Source organism: Daphnia pulicaria, chromosome 11 (assembly GCF_021234035.1).
Source record: "Daphnia pulicaria isolate SC F1-1A chromosome 11, SC_F0-13Bv2, whole genome shotgun sequence".
NCBI lineage: Eukaryota > Metazoa > Arthropoda > Branchiopoda > Diplostraca > Daphniidae > Daphnia > Daphnia pulicaria.
In genome coordinates, this window is record NC_060923.1 from 4,538,465 (window position 1) to 4,556,054 (window position 17,590).

General features: G+C 41.0%; 6 protein-coding genes across 7 annotated transcripts; 3 read left to right on the forward strand and 3 right to left on the reverse strand.

Moving 5' to 3' along the window:
* Positions 1 to 41: 41 nt before the first annotated feature.
* On the reverse strand, positions 42 to 968 carry LOC124315844 (50S ribosomal protein L20-like). Its single transcript, XM_046781549.1, has 4 exons — positions 687 to 968; positions 498 to 608; positions 279 to 422; positions 42 to 209 (listed from the first exon to the last, which is right to left on the reverse strand). The coding sequence occupies exons 1-4, from the start codon at positions 768 to 770 to the stop codon at positions 105 to 107; spliced, it is 444 nt and encodes a 147-aa protein (XP_046637505.1). The 5' UTR covers positions 771 to 968; the 3' UTR covers positions 42 to 104.
* A 659-nt stretch (positions 969 to 1,627) lies between these two features.
* On the forward strand, positions 1,628 to 3,255 carry LOC124316068. Of its 2 annotated transcripts, none has more exons than XM_046781807.1 (4): positions 1,628 to 1,722; positions 2,183 to 2,301; positions 2,391 to 3,048; positions 3,103 to 3,255. In XM_046781807.1, exons 2-3 carry the CDS (start codon positions 2,198 to 2,200, stop codon positions 2,995 to 2,997), a joined length of 711 nt encoding a protein of 236 aa, XP_046637763.1. In that variant the 5' UTR covers positions 1,628 to 1,722; positions 2,183 to 2,197; the 3' UTR covers positions 2,998 to 3,048; positions 3,103 to 3,255. The 2 variants fall into 2 exon arrangements, with proteins under 2 accessions (XP_046637763.1, XP_046637762.1); XM_046781806.1 differs by lacking the exon at positions 1,628 to 1,722 and adding an exon at positions 1,872 to 1,990.
* A 407-nt stretch (positions 3,256 to 3,662) lies between these two features.
* LOC124316055 lies at positions 3,663 to 5,352 on the forward strand. Its single transcript, XM_046781795.1, has 3 exons — positions 3,663 to 4,119; positions 4,308 to 4,440; positions 4,514 to 5,352. Exons 2-3 carry the CDS (start codon positions 4,316 to 4,318, stop codon positions 5,043 to 5,045), a joined length of 657 nt encoding a protein of 218 aa, XP_046637751.1. The 5' UTR covers positions 3,663 to 4,119; positions 4,308 to 4,315; the 3' UTR covers positions 5,046 to 5,352.
* LOC124316054 (tubulin-specific chaperone D-like) lies at positions 5,267 to 10,577 on the reverse strand. Its single transcript, XM_046781794.1, has 17 exons — positions 9,990 to 10,577; positions 9,766 to 9,932; positions 9,565 to 9,703; positions 9,310 to 9,502; positions 9,032 to 9,245; positions 8,900 to 8,963; positions 8,670 to 8,754; positions 8,225 to 8,594; positions 8,059 to 8,164; positions 7,804 to 7,990; positions 7,212 to 7,742; positions 7,015 to 7,142; positions 6,802 to 6,953; positions 6,552 to 6,738; positions 6,228 to 6,491; positions 5,650 to 6,149; positions 5,267 to 5,575 (listed from the first exon to the last, which is right to left on the reverse strand). The coding sequence occupies exons 1-16, from the start codon at positions 10,368 to 10,370 to the stop codon at positions 5,844 to 5,846; spliced, it is 3,474 nt and encodes a 1,157-aa protein (XP_046637750.1). The 5' UTR covers positions 10,371 to 10,577; the 3' UTR covers positions 5,267 to 5,575; positions 5,650 to 5,843.
* A 112-nt stretch (positions 10,578 to 10,689) lies between these two features.
* LOC124316057 (39S ribosomal protein L51, mitochondrial-like) lies at positions 10,690 to 11,611 on the forward strand. Its single transcript, XM_046781796.1, has 3 exons — positions 10,690 to 10,832; positions 10,907 to 11,349; positions 11,418 to 11,611. Exons 2-3 carry the CDS (start codon positions 10,924 to 10,926, stop codon positions 11,562 to 11,564), a joined length of 573 nt encoding a protein of 190 aa, XP_046637752.1. The 5' UTR covers positions 10,690 to 10,832; positions 10,907 to 10,923; the 3' UTR covers positions 11,565 to 11,611.
* On the reverse strand, positions 11,611 to 16,380 carry LOC124316053 (serine/threonine-protein kinase 11-interacting protein-like). The gene is made up of 13 exons (XM_046781793.1): positions 15,683 to 16,380; positions 15,558 to 15,623; positions 15,319 to 15,488; positions 15,061 to 15,254; positions 13,936 to 14,991; positions 13,697 to 13,874; positions 13,151 to 13,641; positions 13,011 to 13,088; positions 12,830 to 12,948; positions 12,594 to 12,769; positions 12,114 to 12,535; positions 11,929 to 12,042; positions 11,611 to 11,856 (listed from the first exon to the last, which is right to left on the reverse strand). The coding sequence occupies exons 1-13, from the start codon at positions 16,201 to 16,203 to the stop codon at positions 11,785 to 11,787; spliced, it is 3,657 nt and encodes a 1,218-aa protein (XP_046637749.1). The 5' UTR covers positions 16,204 to 16,380; the 3' UTR covers positions 11,611 to 11,784.
* Positions 16,381 to 17,590: the final 1,210 nt, after the last annotated feature.

The following is a 17,590-nucleotide window of genomic DNA, read 5'->3' on the forward strand; positions in this document are numbered from 1 at the left end:
GCCTTGTTACCACCTATAGGCAGTAACTCGAAGCCAAAGAATTATTTCAAAAGTTTATTAGAATACTCTACAGCTGGTACAGTCAAGCTCTCCTATACAAGAACCTACAACATTCCTCTGGTTATCACTCCTGCCGGTGGAGGACTAAAGTCATTCAAGCCTTTGATGGGTTCTCGCTGCAGTTTGGCAGCAGCAATGTGAGTCAACGACTGCAAAGTTATCGAGACAAGTATCAATAAAAAGTTCCCCCGAATTGGTTTGCATGAATTATGGATTACCTTGAAAGTTCTTGGTTCCCAGATGGCCAGATTGGCAAGAGTTTTTCTGTCGAGGGCTATCTGGCATCTGGCCATCCCTCTGACCAGGGCTTCATAAGAAGAGCCAAGCTCTCGGCACCCTGCTGAAATTCGTTGCTGCCACAACTGGAAGTGAAATCATTACGGTAGTTTATTGTTTGGACAAGGCTGACATTTGTTATTTATTCCACAATGTTTTACCTCAACTGCATCTCTCTTTTTCAGTTTACGGCTTTTCCTGACATAAACCAATGCTCTGTGGAGATACCTGATGGCTATGCTGTAGCAGTTCCTTTTTCTGCCATAGTAATGCTAGATGAAACCAAAAATAGAACCAGGCAATTTAATGGGGGAAATATTCAATAATTATTTTAGGAAAACTGAATTTACTGCAGTAAGTTTAAAAACTCGTCTTCGCTTCCAGAAACCATCTGCATTGGGAGTTCGACTGCACAAAACTCGTGTGATCAACATTTTTGTAGGACTTGATCAAATTGTTTTATTTTTATGGAATTAATAGATTTGAATAATTAAATATTGGAGTTGTACAATATGAGAATGAGATTAGACTTGAGTGCAGGCTGAAGGGTAGTGCAGCAAAGCACAGCTCCCTGTGGATTGAGCGGGATTGAGGAAGGTAGAAACTTTGAGAAAAAGCAAAACGTTAAATATGCAAAGTACTAGCAGACGATGATAATTTGCGTCGTTGCCAAACATAAAAAAATGTATCTTTTTTTTAAAGGGATTTTCGCGCGTGAATTTGAATCCTTGAACTTACAAAACCACATAAACTTTAAAATGTTTTGCGTTTTCTTTTCTTTTTTTCCTCGTGAATAAACTCGTGAATAAATTTAAAGCTTGGTTCTGCAGTGACGTACTGTTCAATGTCTTAATAAAGATAAGAGCAGCCAAACAAGCCCCTACCAGCAGGGGCCTACGACGCATTATTAGACAATAACGACAATAACTGTCAGTGGTGGCTAAAAGAATTTTTGGATCTTATTTCTCGCAAGTTGCTGTGGACTGTGGTCGTTTTATATGAAGTTCTATATGAGGCCTTCGTTGATTGACTGAAACTCGAATCATTTGTGATTCTCCAGCATGAACAATCAACTGTTATTTACCTTATGTTGGTCAACATATTATTGTCACGTTATGTGAATTTCGGCATTCACGCGACGAATTAAAGAAGCCGACTCTTTATTCGTTTGTCTACGTCAAAATGTGTCGATAATTGTTTAAGAAAAATCCGAATAAAATATCCAGAGATTGAAATATGCTATGTCGTGTTTAGTTAGCCAAACAATCAAAATTCTATTTTCTATTAGTTATAGTAACACGCACAATTTCGCGTGATTATTTCCGTTAGGCAATATTCTCCTTTACCTGACATTTCGATAAAGATTCGATAAGGAATAAAACAAAGGTAAGATAATCGAATGGAAGGACGTGTGGGTGTGAACTGTGAAATCTTTCAAACTCTTCCATAATCGTTTCTATCTGAATAAATAAGGAGCCGTTTTCGTTATCACCACCCGATTTCTTCACTTTCAAAAGTGCACTATCGTTTTCCCGTAGACTGTGCTAGCATCTGAGCGTCTTTGTTAAATCAGACTCAACGCTAATATCACTCGTCAGTCGAATTGGTACTTACGGTATAACGGCGTTGTCTCCTTGGCTCATCTAAATTACAAGTATATAAAAAAAAAGAAAATTAGCATTATAATTCTGTCCATTATTTAACAAATTTATTGCTAAGAACGCATTCGAATTTTTTTTATAAGACCAAAAAACTTATAACCGCCTGAGTCATTATTTTTCTAGCTGTTAGATAGTTAAAATGAGATAGATTATGTGTTTATGGATGTTTTGAATTCTTTCACTAGGAAATCTAGACCATAATGAACTGGTTCTTTCCTAAGGATATCCAACCGACCGTAGCATTGGCCGGTGGACAACGGCAGGGTTCAAGAGGCACTGCCACACCCTCTCCTGATGTAGCCGGGTACGTAGAGGCAACAGGCAACAACGAAATTGAATTTCAAATTGTTTCACTATAAATGTCCATCTTTTGGTTGATTTGGATTTCATCAGTGGAAAACCAATAAACATTCCGCCCCCGATAAACGGGAAAAAAAACCTGGAAAAATGCCAAAACTTCGACCAAACACAGAGGGAAGCCAAATTTGCACTTCGAAAAACCGATTTGCAACAATTGAAATCACTTTCTGAGGATCGAAAGAACAGCGAGTTTACCGACATGGATCCAACCATAGCCCAGCACTGGTCGCTGTTGGTTCAATTTCCTGAAGGCAACCAGAAAATCGCGCAGAAAATATTATTTTTCGAAGCTGTTGAATCCACAGAGGGAGACAATAAAGGGCACCTTCAAGTCCTTTGTGCAGAAAATGTGGATGCCGAAGTATTCAAGAAAGCCACATATTTCGATACACTGAAGATTAGTCCCAGCGAATTATTGGAGAAAGCCAAGCAAGTTTCTTCAAATGGAACCAAGTACGACAGATTTTACAACAACTGCCAAACGTGGGTGAGAGAATTTCTGGTTCTAACCTCCCCAAAATTGTCGAAATCACTGGTTGAAACAATCATGTCGTCTGAATCAACCCGGGACATGGATCTCTATTTGAGGAACGTTATCGAACACACCAATCTGGCTAACTCTTCCAACGCTCCCGAATAATTGAACTAATGCGAATAAGATAGCCTACTTTCAAGAGGAGTTCGACTTGAGGTATTTCCGACTCATTAGAATTTCTGTCTTCTCTATTTAAAACATTGTCTCTAGATTGCAGTGACCACCCGATAAGGATTTGATCCCATCGAAAGATGACGTAGATTTTTCATAGCTGCCAAGTAGAATGTTGAAAGAACCCCCCCCCCCCCTCAATATTTTTGTTAATAATGAATGCTTCAAATTCAATACACACAACATTCAGCCTCTTATTTTCTCTCGATGAATTAATACGCAACTTTGTTCGATGGATTAGTACACATCTGCAAATTTTTTTTGAATAAATTTTTCCAATTAAGGTTACGAATACGGAGCCTGTTTTCGATCTTTCGTCGTGTTTCAGGAAAGGCTTCCGTTTGACGATAAGTGAACCTCGTAAACCTCGTAACGTGCGGTTTTTTTTCTTCAAATTATCCGCAGAGCCTATTAACCAACCGGGCGGTTGCTATCGTCGTTCGATTTCGAGTTCGATTTCAAGTGATGGATTGAATCAATAACTAAAAGAGCGCTAAAACCTAAAAAAAGCGAAACCTGACTGAACACAAAGTTGAAAGCGTTCGAAAGCCTCAAAAGTCAAAAGTGAGAAATAACGAACGAAACGCCAAGAACAATTCTTTTCGCAGCGCACCGAAATCTTGACATGGGACACTTCCAGCAGCCTTTTACAGATTGAAAATTGAACCAAGACATATCATATTTAGTCAAGTTGATACGCATTGTGTTTCGTTTGTTTCGTCAGCTATTTCACTCCCAACCCTATTTAGCATTGCATAACATATCCGCACAGCCAAAACAAATCTCGAGCGCATTTCAATTTTTGAGCGTTCGAGTGGAGCGATTCAAACCAATATGCAAAATACACAGGCACAAAACAGACTCTACACAGATCTAAAATAGATTCGAGCGACCTTGGTCTGCACAGTTTTGTGTTTATGTTTCAAGATCCGCCATTTGCTCATTTCTTCGAACGACGCAGTCACGCACGATCCATCTTGCATGTCGCACGCCGTGGTACAAAAATCGTCGTATCCTCGAAAATTTCATCGCGAGAAATAACCTCTCTTTATTAAGGTATTAATCATTCTTAAATAACCGTAACTAGGTTTTAAAAAACGAATTTGATTGTCATGAACGGTCGCACGAAAATCACCGCATCATATTAGAAATCATAAAAATATATAAATTCCTAATTAGCCTACAATTTTAATTGGCAAGAAATCACAACTGAACTGCTGCTCTAATGTTGGTTATTCCCTTAGACGACGCAATGAGCGGCACGCCCCAAAAAATCATCAACCAGCCGGACTTAATTACTTTTTACAGTAAAATTGGTTCTGGTTCATTTGCCACTGTCAAACGAGCTGTAAGCAATTCCCTTCCTTTTCTCGCAAGGTATTCAAATTTTGAAGAAAAAAAAAACGACTCGTCTTATTTCTTCTTCTTCATTGTTGTTCCAAAATGACAGTCAAAGTAGCGCCCCATCTCTGAACGTGAACGTTGTGAAATTGCAAGAATGTGAAGAAGAATTCGACGAAAAGAGAAGAGAAGCGAAATTTGCGTTTCGATCCACCGATTTGGGCAGTTGGGCTTCTTTTTCTTCTTCCAGAGGAGGAATCAACACTGATACGGATCCCACGACGATCCAGCATTGGGCCCTGGTCGTTCACTTCCCCAGAGGCAAGAAAACCTATCTCTTTGAAGCTTGGAAAGACGAAAGCAACGGCCTTCTTCAACCTGGTCGCGCAGAGGGTGTCGACTATGAAATCTTCGAGAAAGCCAAGTATTTCGGCACGATCGAGACTTGTCCCAGTGAACTGTTGACGAAAGCCAAACAAGTTTCAACAAAGCAGCCAGGTTGGTCACGCTACGACGTTTTTTTTAATAACTGTCAATCATGGCTGAGAGAATTTTTAGATCTTATTTCTCCAAAATTGTTGCAAGAGCTATACAAAGAAGTTTCGGAGACTGAAACCTACTTGAGTTACCTCGCAGGATAACTCGGGAGCTCTGGCGCTAACGCTGTTCCAGTTTCTCCTCCTCCTCCTCAAGTAGTTTCTCCTACAGTGAACGACGAAGGTTGGAAAAAGGAGCAATAACAAAAATGAGTTAGTTACATGTTGAAGAACCCTATCGACTGCCATCTTCGGTCATTACTAACAATAAGCATTTTAACCTCGCTATTTAGTTTTTGTATCACAAACGTTTTGTTATCGCCTTGTTTTAAGACTGAATTCAATAATCAACAGTGAAACCTTATTTTCTCTTCAAGAATTAGCTTGATGAATACAAATTTTACAATTATTCAAACGCCAGATGTTTACGCAATTACATCTAAAATTAAGAACCATCCCTGCATTCGATCATTTCGGAGTTAGGGATAATAAAAATAGAGTCACCCGGATAATGGCCGAAATGGATTTGATGGGACGATTCCTCTGACCAACATGGTCGGTATCGCATGGTGAGGATGACGTCTTAGGAATCCGGCCGGATGACGGGATGCCAGAAAAAATCGATTCAGCTCGTCCTGTGTGAGCACACACATTAAAATTTGATTATTTATTGATTTAACAACTTTTTAACTTTACAACTCAATCGTACCTGAATCTTTTGATTGCGCCGGATTTTCGTAAACGGTCAGCATTTTCCGAATGAGAAAACCTTGATTATTTGGAAGTAAAACCCAATTGTGCAGCCAAACAATCGAAATTGTATTTCCTATAAATTAATGACACAATTTCGGGTGGTTATTTAATTTAAAATAAGCAAATAATTTGAATGAGAGGCTAAGAATGTCAAGGATTCAAAGTCGGTGGAATGAAAAGTGAGCGAAGCTGAGTCTTGACGGGCTTCAAAGCTTCGACGTCTTCGTCCCAGTCAGTGTCACTGAGAATGGCCAAGATGTCGTCTTGGTGATTGGCCAACGACGGGCTAATATCTGTCAGAGTCAGCAGCGTCTCGTACAACTTGGTGGCCGTGATTTTACGAACGCGAGGGAACCGATTCACCAGCAGATTTAACAGGTGAATGATGGATTTGTCAAACGTCACTTGATCACCTCTGAGTAGGTGACAGTACAAATCCACCGACGATATCAACAACTGCAAAAAAGATGATAATCAACAGTTTAAATTAGATTTTTTCAAATATTTAATTTGCAATTTAATTTAAATGAATACCTTTAACGGTTTACCGCCATTGGTCATCTCAGTACGAATCAAGGTCAACAGCGACAGTGACATGGATTTGAAAACGGAATCCAGACATCCAGATGACAAGAGATGGTCCAGGAAGTTGAAAATGTACGGCATCAGTCGGACACTATTCAAATTCTCTTGAAACACGTTTAGAATATCCCGGGTGACCAAATTCAGTTCATCCAGTTTGTTCTCCCCCACCAACTGGCGGAGGTAACTCATGAAGGGAGCGCTGGAACTTTTAACCTGCAAGACAACAAGTTAGATCACAAGCAATACTCGAGGTGTTGTTTAAAAAATGCATACCAAACTCTCCGTGAGACTGCCGATGCTGGAAACAAGTCCGGTGATGACGGCCTTGCGGTAAGTGTCGAGTCGCATCACCTTCATCCACAAATCGAAACATTCCTTCTCGGTCGAAATGTCCAGCGGAGGCGGTGGAATGATGGAACGCAATTCTTCCAACTGCTCAATGTGAGGAATGGTGGGATCACTGAAACAAACATTAATTCGTTATAGGTATTAAAGTTAAGAATTAAATTGTTGCTATTAATACCAGTAGATGAGAGAAGAAAAGACGTTGGTGGCCAACAACCGGGTACGGCGGATTTGTTCCGTCGATTGTTTTGCCACCGCATGCAATACGGAGCGGATCAAATCAGCTTGAAGTAGATCTGGTTGCGAGGTGTTGGTCAACACCAAAACAACCTGTATTCAAATGTTTTCTTTCGGTTGATTTTATTTGAAATAAAAGAATTCTAAACGGGACCTGAATAGAAGACATTGCCGATTCACGGACGATAGCTCCAATATCTCCACGACTGTCCACCGTGTAATCTTCAAGGCCGTCGATCAATGTGCGGAATATTCCGGCCAGTGTCGCTTGATCAACCCCACCTGTGAAATAATAAATAAAATTGAGACTCATCTCAAAATAAATGCAAATGAGGTCGTCTGTCATTTTACCTGGGCTGGATGGGGCGATCCCAACGGTTGTGCAGACGAGAGAAAGAGCTGTCAGAGCATTTTTTCGAGATTCGGCCCATTGGAGAGTCTTGTCGGTGATGAGAGCGCAGGTGCACAACTGTTGGATGACTTTCGGCAAGGAAACGGTGAGGAGGAAGCGAGGCATTGAGCCCAGGGCCAGTGCGTTTCCTACTCTCGCCTGTTGGTTGTTGCTCGTCACCTCGGGTAAGAAATGGTTCAACAAGGCAGTGAGTTTCTCCACTGGCTGATGCCGGAAGTATTCGCCAATCAAAGCGGTGACGGCGCTGATGGCCGATTGCTGGACATTTGAATCGGCTGAAGCGAGACACTCTCTCAACGCCTTCAACCAACGGTCGACTACAGCGTCCGGCAACGGGAAACCTCCCGAACTCAGATCCTGGATGAAATGACAAACGGCTATGCGCATTTGATCGCCACCGAAACTCCGCCAGAAACGCTCCTCCAGGATGTCAACACAAGTTTGGATGATGGATTCCATCGCGGCATCACCTAAAGGATCGAGAAAACATTGTAGAAATAATTCAGTAAGAAATGAACAGCGGTAACTGACCAAGTTCATCTGGCAGACGACGTTGATGGTCTTTTGCCACTTGACAAAGAGCGCTGATGACTTTGCCACTGGCCAAAATGCTTCCGTGCCGTAAATAGAGTTCAGGATTTGTGCAACGAGGAAGGATCTGAGTAGAAAGAATCACTTTCATACTCTCCGGATCGAGGAACGTTATTTGATGCAAGGCCTGGATAAAAATTCTGATTAACAACTGCAGTTCAATGAGCAAAGTTCAATTGCACCACCATGCCATACCTGAGATGTTAGCTGTCGAATAACCGTGTCCCAATGGATGACTTTACGATCCACTAAATGCTGGATGAGATGCGGTCGGTACTCTTCGTATTGCGCCACGAAAAGACTGGAGAGAAAAGGGAATTGTTGTCAGCATGAAATGAATTTGCAACAGAATGAAACTCACCTGAGTTGGAGATAGGCATTTTTACGTAAGCCAACAGCGAAATAATCGCAGGTGGTGAGGATGTCGATGCCATGAGGGAAAGTGCCCTGTCGACCGACGTGTTCCTGGAAGGCAGAAGCGGCAGCCCGTCGGCAGTTGACCTCACGATCGAACACGGTGGTGATGACTAGGGCTTTAGCCAACTGATGGACGAATGGCTGGAGCAGAGACGGATCGTAGGATCGGGCAAGAGCCCAGCAGAGGTAACAAGCGGCATCACGTACAGCCGAGCCAACGGAAAAGTTACCGCGTAACTCATCGTACAGCATGGCCTGCTCCACAAAAGGCAAGACAGAAGACAATCGCTGGGGTAACAACAATCCACGACGGGCTAAAAATGAAGAAGAGGGAGACAATTTGTTTTTTAACAATCAGATATAAGCTTGAACATTCAAGACAATTTTACCTAATTCGGCCAAAGCCAAACATCCTCCGTGCCAGGCCATATCCGACTCCCGAAGTGAAAAGAGTTCCATGATCGATTCAATTACCTGATTAATAATTAATTCGTTATAATAATAATAGTATTGTTCAGTGTTTTCTATAGAGATACAAGAATTACTGAATGTAAGCCACACATGAATATGAACAATGAATAAGACTATCATTACGTCTTCATATTAATATTAAACTAACCTGGTCAGCAAAGTTCTTTGATAGGCGACTGGTCAACCTCCCAATACCTTTTGCTGCAGAGTACCTGTAAAAAATAAGATTTTCATGACAAAGGAATGCTTTAAAAAATGAAAGCGATTAAAAATTCAGTACTGGACTTCACGGTTCTTGTCTCGGAGGGCTTGCAGGATCTCGTCAAGTACTTCTTCGATTTCTTCCGGCACGTCGTAATCGTCGTCATCTTCATCATTCACCGAAATAGCTGCTTTAGTCTCAACGGGTTGGCTCTGTTGCAGATTGGCAGCTAATGATCTGCTGCCCCGCTGGTATCTCCAAGAGGCAACGCGAGGTTTCAAAAATATCAAACCTGCCATTCAGAAATACATGAAACGTTTTAATTACTTGCAGCTGAATCGAAAGAAGGGGCTCACCTATTCGCTGCGTCAGCTTCACCAACGGTTTCTTAACTATAAGCAATTCTGACGGTTGAAATTTAATCGTCAGGATGGTACGCAGCACAGCATGTGCATGCTCCATCATTTGTTCTCTTTGCCCATGTTTGAATACGCCGGCCAACGTTGAAAGAACTCCCTTTTTGAACTGGGCACTATCTTTGGTAAGAACCTGTTGGAAATTAAAACAGTAAGCTTGACAGTTATTTTCAAGTTGAAAACAAAAGGGCACACCTCATGAGCCCAATTGATGAATCCCGGTAGATAGGAATCTTTGACATCAGGCCTTGTAAGATAGATTGCCGAGACATAAAAGGCCATGTCCTGAGCTTTTGTTGTCCCAGCCAGGTATTTCTTACAGACATTCAGAATTCTGAAAGAAATTTAACTCATCTTAATTCAAAAGACATCAATACTGTAAAAAATTGTTCTTACCTTTCCATGATTGGTTCTGAAGTGCTGGTGTCAAATCGCTGAAGGTGGAACGGGATTTTAACTACAATGCTGAGCCAAAGAAGCAAGCCATAATGAGTCTCCCATTTTAGTTGCACACCAGGGTCTTGGTTTTCCAAGTAATGTAGCAAAGGCTCCAGATCAGCAGTCTAGAAAGAATTTTGATTTAGACGATTAGATCACAAGGAAACTCTATAGTACATTACCTCGTGAGGAAGATGTCTTGCTACAACTTTGTAGCCTCTGACTTTCGATATAAAGTAGAGGCATCGGAAGGCCACATGTTTCACCTCATAATCCAGCCCTTCCTCGCGAATGATGTTGATGATTTTAGTGAGTAGTCCATCGAGGTGAGAATCGATCAAATGTGGTTGCTCTTGGTATTGATCTAGAACGAACGAAAACCTTTGCCAGTTTCTCTCCACTAAACGAATATCTGTTTGGTTTGTCTGATGTTGGGCTGACGTCCTCAGTTCGTCAATTAATTTTTCAACCTCCAAGTGCTCAGTAAATGATTCTTTTGAGCACCCAAGTCCAATGACATCGATTTCTTTTTCTGTGCACTCATCTGCAACTTCTAGAGTCATTTTGATTTCTCAAAAAAGTTGTCAAAGAAGAAGAGGGTATGAGTAAACAGCAACCCGAATGTCAACAAATGATCTCGGCAGTAATTTGTATTTATCAAAAGCAGGAATCTAAACTGTGAAAATCTCTGTGGAAATGAATAATTTAAAAAACCCGGTCGGTATCCTATACCAATACCTTATAGCTTATATTGCCTTATACTTGTTAAATTTATTAAGCTTAGCTCTTAGCTCTTACTAGCTGCTAGCAAGTTCCTTTAACACTTAACCAGAGCCCCCAGAGGAGTCTATAGACTCCGGCCCTGGCAGGCCGTTAACGTGTTAACGTTTTTTGATAGTGCGGCACATGTTCCGCAACGCTTATTGCGTCGTCTGCTCTGCATGTTTTCAACTAGTTGGTTTCTATTTTCTAAAGTCATTTTATTTAATGATATCCCGTGTATAAATAAGTTTAGCAAGTTACCGGTAAAAAAAAAGAACTTTTAACGCTTTCAACTTTTAACAATTCAATTAATTTATTTGTGAATATTTATCTTTAGGTTAAACCCCATGAAAAATGACATCTCTGATAGGTTCCATGATCTCCACTCTTGGTGCAACCCTGAAATATCGCTCATTAGTTGGAACTGCTAATCAAGCTTCAAAAGTTGTAGCTTTGTTCAGTCCAGAATGGACCACAGTGCGATTTCGCTTCCACGCTGATAAAGTTGCCAAAGGACCAGTTCCCCGTCGTTTTGGTTATGAAGAAAAAATTTTCAAGGGTGGTCTTTTACCCAGAACATCTTACCAGGACAAACGATTACCCATACCAGATTACAAGCCGAAAAACAGCTGGAATGAAAAACGAGCACTTTTTGGCCAGAATGACTACATTGATATCCTTGGCCCATCAAATGAAATCACTCAAAAGACCTTACACCCAACTCAATTGCTCTACAATGTTCCTCACTGGTTAAGAGGAGTAAAAGGAAACGAGTATCAGGTACTACTAAACTCCAGATCTAAAAGAAAATAGTAAATCTGACCATTTTGTTTCAAACTTGATTTTAGGTCCTGTTGCGCAAGAGGAAATTTGTGCAAAAGGAAGGTTACCCTATCACCCATCCAACAAAGTGGGCCGAGCTGAATGTCAGAATCAAAAAGCTCTACAAATATTTGAATACCAAAACAAAGTCACCCTTCTGGAAACATGCTTAGTGAATTAGTGTTTTAAATAAGCAGTAATAATAAAAAAATACATGAATAATAGTTTTGTTATAAATTGCTTATTATCTGAATGCACATTGTGTAATGAATTAGAAGTTGAAAAGGCTCACGTTTGAAACAAAATAATTGCACTTCGCACAGAATTCGTGTACAGCAAAGTAACAATAAAGAAAAACAATAAGTCTAATGGAGAGGGGGATATTACATGATGTTATTCGTCGAGCTCGTTGATTTCCAGCTCAACGGAGAAGACGGCTTCCCAAGGATATCGTACAGCTTCAATCTATGTTCAAAACATTAGGAAAAACAAAAGGATTATTAATAAGACGGGACAAAACAAAGGAGAGAATATCACCAGTTGATCAACCGCTTCTCTGGTAGCCAAAGAAACAGTCCATTTCTCTTCCATACCCGATGCTTCATCGAGAAAATAACATCGGATTTGTTCCGGCTTGCTCACAAAGCTTTCCTGGAAAAAAAAGATGAAAACAACCAAATGAAATGCAGGTGAAATAGACAAGAAATTGGCCGTCATTTTACCAAAGAGACGAGATTGACAAGTTGCTGAAGGCTGAGAAGTGATACCCCCCACGTTCGAAACTGAACTTGATGGCTCATCAGCCAACGAGGATCACCACGTACTAATGCCATACGATCACTTGTGACCATCAAGGCTGTGTTGCTATAACTGGCCGTTTGCTGGTGATTTTGTTGCTGCTTACTATTGCCCCATTCGACCCGGCAGTTTACACAAAAGAGGAAGACGCGAGAATTGCTATCCGGCATGAATCGAGTACTCGTCCTCGTAGATCCTACAACACCGTCCGTTTCACCGTCATCCGCAGATCCCGTCGAAACAGTGTCCTGATCTCCTCTGACGAGTCCATCCAATGCCAGCCATTGATCCGCCATGAGATCCGTCCGTAAGGGCGGAACAGTCAATCCGGATTTCTCAAGAATATCTAATAAAACCACAGAATATTAGCCAAATAAAAGAACAAGACAATAAAAACGATTTACCAGTGAGAAAGTGAGTCACGTTCTTGGTTCGTCTTTGATCACGAAGCAAAATGAGGTGAGACCAACTCGTTCCGAACTTGAGAACAACACCTTGGTTACCGATGACGATCAACATGTTAACTAGTTGATTAAGCGGGTAACTTGTTTCCAAATTGAGCCACTTTTCTGGCTGCTCACTGTTAACGCAAAATGTTAATAAAAGAAAGTGACAAACCCAACAGGAAAAATTTGCTTACCTGCTGGGTGATCCTGTAATCCGAAGGAAGTAAACTTTATGACTGGTTACAACCAAAAGGGCAGGAAATGGAGTGAGTTCCTCATCCGCCGGGATGGCATTCATCGTAACCAACTCAACCTTGAATTCAAAATTTTATTAGTTTAAAGGACCTTGAATGAATAATTTACTCTCTTCTTAACCTTGATGAGGCCATGAAATTCTTCCGTTTGGTGGCCCAACAAGAACATTTCGCAGTAAAGTCTCAACCGATGATCCACCTAATGAATTAAAACGATAACTTGGATGAGTCACTCGTAAAATAAAACTTTCGTTAGTTTACCTGAGAAAAGTCGGCGTAAGAATATGTAAAGGGAGGGACCGAGGATGAGCTCGAGCGGACAGACGAATTAGATCGAACTGCCGAAGAACCATTTTTGTGACTTGCTTGACTGCTGCTCTTGCTGCTGTGCGAGCGCGACGACAGGGATTTACCAGTTGACTTTGTGTTGAAGTTTGCACCGTTGATATTGAACGGAGAAACGGAATACTCGGTCATAGAAGCGAGTCGCATGACTTTATCCATAACCACCTCGACACTTCCTTCTTCCGAAGTGTCGGAAGCCTCCTCACCGCTGATGGCGGGCGAATAAGGTTCATTGGATGCCACGATGACGTCACTGCCCGAATGATTACTCGAGGAAGACGTTGATTCAGACCCAGACATTTCATTATTAGGAACTGCAACTGGTTTTTGCTGCTGCTGCTGTTGTTCCAAGGCGAATACCATGTCACTTGAGCAGTAGGGGCAGACAGAATATTCTTCCAGTTGACCTAAATAAACAAGGCATCAAATAAAACTGTTTTACACAAGAGAGAACTGCGTTACCTTTCAAAAGAGGAGAAGAAACTGTAGAACTTCGCAGCCGGATAGCCGCTCGAATCAAAGGGAATTTGCGATCGCATTTCATGCAGCTCATATCGTCTCTCAATAATCGATCCTCTTTCTCCGGATTGGCAACTTTTGCCGATGACCCTGAGCAGCTAGCGAAAATCTTTTCCAGCTCCTAGAACAAAGGCAAATTAGTAACAAGAGTTGACATTTTAACCCTTAAATGATGATAATACATTAAAATCGTCTTGTTCCATGTCGTAGATGGGCTCGCTACTATTGCGAAAAGCTGAATAAAAAGTCAGTTGAACCCGAACGATTGGGCGGGATGTATTTGATTGCTGGAGAACCGTCATGCTTTGAAGACTGGAACGTTTCCAGCAGGAAAGTGTCTGGCCACTTAGCGAATCTTTTTCGCACAGATAACCAGCCGAGACGGTCATCAATCTCTCCTCTTGGCATTCAGCATTGATTTGACGCTGGACAACAAAGATATGTAAATCATCCGTTTCTTCGTCGTTGGAATCGTCCTGGCTGACGACAATACAGTTGTCGTCTTCGGCAGACATGTTCAAACCGCTTTCAGATTCCAGTACAACAATGGCGTCATCTTTTCCCAAAGACTCGGCGGTTTCTTCTTTGACTGGAGATTTCGCCTCCATGCCTCCATTATTAGTCGTCTGCTTTAGCTGCGTTTCTGTTTCTTGCCAGCCAAGAAGCAACCGAACTTCATTTCCCGCTTGACTAGTCAGCCAGTTTTCTTGACCAAAAACTCGGCGTAGTTCTTCAACTCGCTGCTTGGTCGTCAAATGTCTCGAGTCACTCGATGGGGGCGGTTGTTCTGATGACGTCGTCAGGGTCTCGGCAGTCGACACCACAGGGTTTTGATCAGGTTTCAGGAATGCATCGGGATGCGGAACGATTTGGGGATCAGCAATTTCAACTTCTCTCATTCGGCTGGCTTTGCGACGTTTCACCGCCGACAATGACAAGGCGTTATTTGGAGTAACGCATGAAGAATTTGATACTTTGACAGATGAGGGAGAAGGCCGCAGTCTTTCTGAATTCGACAGCGATTTGTGGATTTCGCTGCCGTCGGGGTTTAGAGATTGTTGGGCGTTTTCTTCCATCGCGTCATCGACCGACGAGATCACCACCGTCGTTTGTTGTTGCTGAAAGAGTCGAGAAGTGCTCCACGATCCGCTCAACTCGGGTTGGATTGAATACAAGGCCGCCATCGTTCCCACAGCATCTTTGTCGATGGAACTTAATGGCTGTTCATCAAGTCGAAACTGAAAGAAAAAACAAAACAAATTTAATTAAAACGAGTTTGATGATGTAGTGTCATTATTTAAAAATACCTTTTTCCGGTTTATCCCCGATGAAACGCGCCGTAAAACCACTTGTCGATAATCTTTGACATAACTGATTGGATTAAACTCTAAACTGAGTTTGATCAAATGGGTCAAGGAGGATAAAGCTGATAATGCTTCCCCGCTAGAAATACAATTGTAGGCGACGTCCAATTCTTCCAAAGAAACCAACTGCTCCACTCCTGGTTGAAATGTCAAACAATGTTTGCATTATTGGTAATTTGGAGAGAATTATTTCTACTGCACCTCTTAGACTGTCCAGCTGGTTCTGTCTGAGTCGTAATACTTTCAATGTAGTCCTAGCACTTGGAGCTAAAACAGGGATTCTTTGAAGGCTGTTGAAGTCTAATGTGAGACTATGAAGAGTCAATAAAGTTGAAAGGGACTGTATGGAATTGTCAGTCAACTCATTGAAACTTGAAAAATAAATAAATTTATTGATTTGTTTTGTTTACTTGATTTATACTGCAAAAAGTACTACTCACGTCAAATTAAGAGTTTTAAGCCATGGGGCTAATTGAAGTCCAGTTCCAAGGTCAATCGTCTGACAGCTAGTAAGATCAAATAATAACAGTTTTGTTAAATAAATGAGAAGCTTGAAGATGAATACCTTGTCACATGCAGAGAATGCAACTCTGACCAGAGAAAAGTGTCAGAGCACTTGTCACCTCCACATCCTTGTAATACTTCATCCAGGGAATCGAGACAGGCATAGAGGACCAAATGATGAAGTTGTGACCGTAGTTGTGACAGGTGGATGACATGCAAAATGGGGACATTTCTAACTTCCAAATGAGTTAATTGGTGAAACGGGGACAAATTAATTGTTTCGTTTAAGAGCAAAGAACTACTGGCAGGCTCTGGAACAATTTTGATGGCTTTAACATTGGATAACAAATTGTGGAGGGACGAAGATTCAGTATTCTGAGAATGAAGAGAGGAAGAATAGAGCGCAGAACAGATGTCTTGAATCTGCCTGCTGGTCAAACTAAGTCGAGATCGGCTAGCAGCCAAAGATTCTCGTTTGTTATGCAAAAGAAAAATTATGTCTTGTAAACGAGACTGTTGAGTTGTGTTGCTGTTGGCTGCAGGAGCCATGGTTGATCGTCTGTGGGAAAACAACGACTGCATCGTTTCAGCCTTACATGGATATTTGAAATTCAACAAACCACACTAATAATGGGAGTGTCTAATGATTATTTGGCCATCAAATTATGAGGAAAAACATCCTCCCACTTCACTTCCGGATTAATCAAATCCCAAACTGCGTCAGTAGCAGAAAAGCGTGCTGTCTAATAAAACAAAACAGCTGTTTTCTCATAATACACCAATGCCCATGATTTAGGGGAACAACTAATCGCGAATAATATTTTGGCGGTTTTGCAATCATTTGTTTGAATTTGTTTGAATTTAAATGTCTAAAATTAATTCGAAATGAATAGCAAAGGAACAAAAATAAGCCTATTAAATTTATATTAATTACAGGATAACTGTTTCAACATAATTAAATAATCAATATGTTTTAATTTAAGCCGGATCTTTCCAAGTAAGAAGTAGAAAACGGAATGCCGATAACAAACCTCATTTTTAATTTTCAATCCTTGACATACTGTGATTAAATGTCATGAAATATGGAAAAGCAATTCAATTAAATGGGATGTGCATGGGCAATGCGTGATCTAGGACTTTAGTCGACTTTAGTCTGGGTCAATTGTTGGTCTCTTTGTTCCAAAATAAGATATTTTCATTACTTGTCGGAAGTGTTTCCTTAGATTTGGTGTGCATAGTGATCACGGCCAGGCTACGTGATTTTACCCTCGAAGGAAACAAAACAACACCCTAGAAAAAAAATGTTCAAGGTTTGAAGATTGCTTGACCTCAAAATTTCACATCGATCCATTGAACTAGATCTACTTGATGGATTTGCTATACGCCCCTGCCTGCCCGTGCAGCAATTTTTAATTAAAACCATTCCATTAAAATAATTAGTGATTAATTAAATACTGTGTTTATTTTTTTTTTGCGCCAAGTTATCGGCGTTGTTAATCTTTTCAGATAGCCAAAGGCCAATTCATTTGCTTCACATTGAATTTTACCTGCAATTTTATTTCAGCTCTTATCGGCATTATTAGTATGCTAAATAGATAACAATTTCGAACAACTGTAGGGTGACAATACTTTAGAAGCGCTATTCTTTTCATAAAACTTGACGTCAGAATTTTATTGCATTATCTGCTGTCGTTTTAACCAGATTTTTTACCGTTCCCCGTAAATGGATGTACATGCGGTTTTTTCTCCTACTTGGTTTTCCAAGTAATTAAAACCTTCACTATACATCCCAAAATATCGCCTGCGAATTGAAGTCCGCAGCCTCTAGTTAAGGGCATTTCAGGTAGGCCTAGCTTGCCAGGTAGACATGTCTACGCCCACCGTAAACAACCACTTTCATTTTTATGGTAAACTCGGTGCTTGTGCTGAAGATGAAGATAGGGGAAAAGAGGGCGTCGACTTTGACAAG

Coding starts and splice junctions, on each gene's coding strand:
- LOC124315844 (XM_046781549.1), bottom strand. CDS start 770: ATGTTGATCACACGAGTTTTGTGCAGTCGAACTCCCAATGCAGATGGT. Junction 609..686: donor GAGTTTTTAAACTTACTGCA/GTAAATTCAGTT, acceptor GGTTTCATCTAG/CATTACTATGGCAGAAAAAG. Junction 423..497: donor AAAAGAGAGATGCAGTTGAG/GTAAAACATTGT, acceptor TTTCACTTCCAG/TTGTGGCAGCAACGAATTTC.
- LOC124316068 (XM_046781807.1), top strand. CDS start 2,198: ATGAACTGGTTCTTTCCTAAGGATATCCAACCGACCGTAGCATTGGCC. Junction 2,302..2,390: donor CCCTCTCCTGATGTAGCCGG/GTACGTAGAGGC, acceptor GGATTTCATCAG/TGGAAAACCAATAAACATTC.
- LOC124316055 (XM_046781795.1), top strand. CDS start 4,316: ATGAGCGGCACGCCCCAAAAAATCATCAACCAGCCGGACTTAATTACT. Junction 4,441..4,513: donor TCCCTTCCTTTTCTCGCAAG/GTATTCAAATTT, acceptor CCAAAATGACAG/TCAAAGTAGCGCCCCATCTC.
- LOC124316054 (XM_046781794.1), bottom strand. CDS start 10,370: ATGACTCTAGAAGTTGCAGATGAGTGCACAGAAAAAGAAATCGATGTC. Junction 8,595..8,669: donor TTTGGCTTTGGCCGAATTAG/GTAAAATTGTCT, acceptor CTTCATTTTTAG/CCCGTCGTGGATTGTTGTTA. Junction 6,492..6,551: donor GCAGTCTCACGGAGAGTTTG/GTATGCATTTTT, acceptor GTTGTCTTGCAG/GTTAAAAGTTCCAGCGCTCC.
- LOC124316057 (XM_046781796.1), top strand. CDS start 10,924: ATGACATCTCTGATAGGTTCCATGATCTCCACTCTTGGTGCAACCCTG. Junction 11,350..11,417: donor TAAAAGGAAACGAGTATCAG/GTACTACTAAAC, acceptor ACTTGATTTTAG/GTCCTGTTGCGCAAGAGGAA.
- LOC124316053 (XM_046781793.1), bottom strand. CDS start 16,203: ATGCAGTCGTTGTTTTCCCACAGACGATCAACCATGGCTCCTGCAGCC. Junction 14,992..15,060: donor CGGGGATAAACCGGAAAAAG/GTATTTTTAAAT, acceptor TTTTTCTTTCAG/TTTCGACTTGATGAACAGCC. Junction 13,089..13,150: donor CTTACGCCGACTTTTCTCAG/GTAAACTAACGA, acceptor TTAATTCATTAG/GTGGATCATCGGTTGAGACT.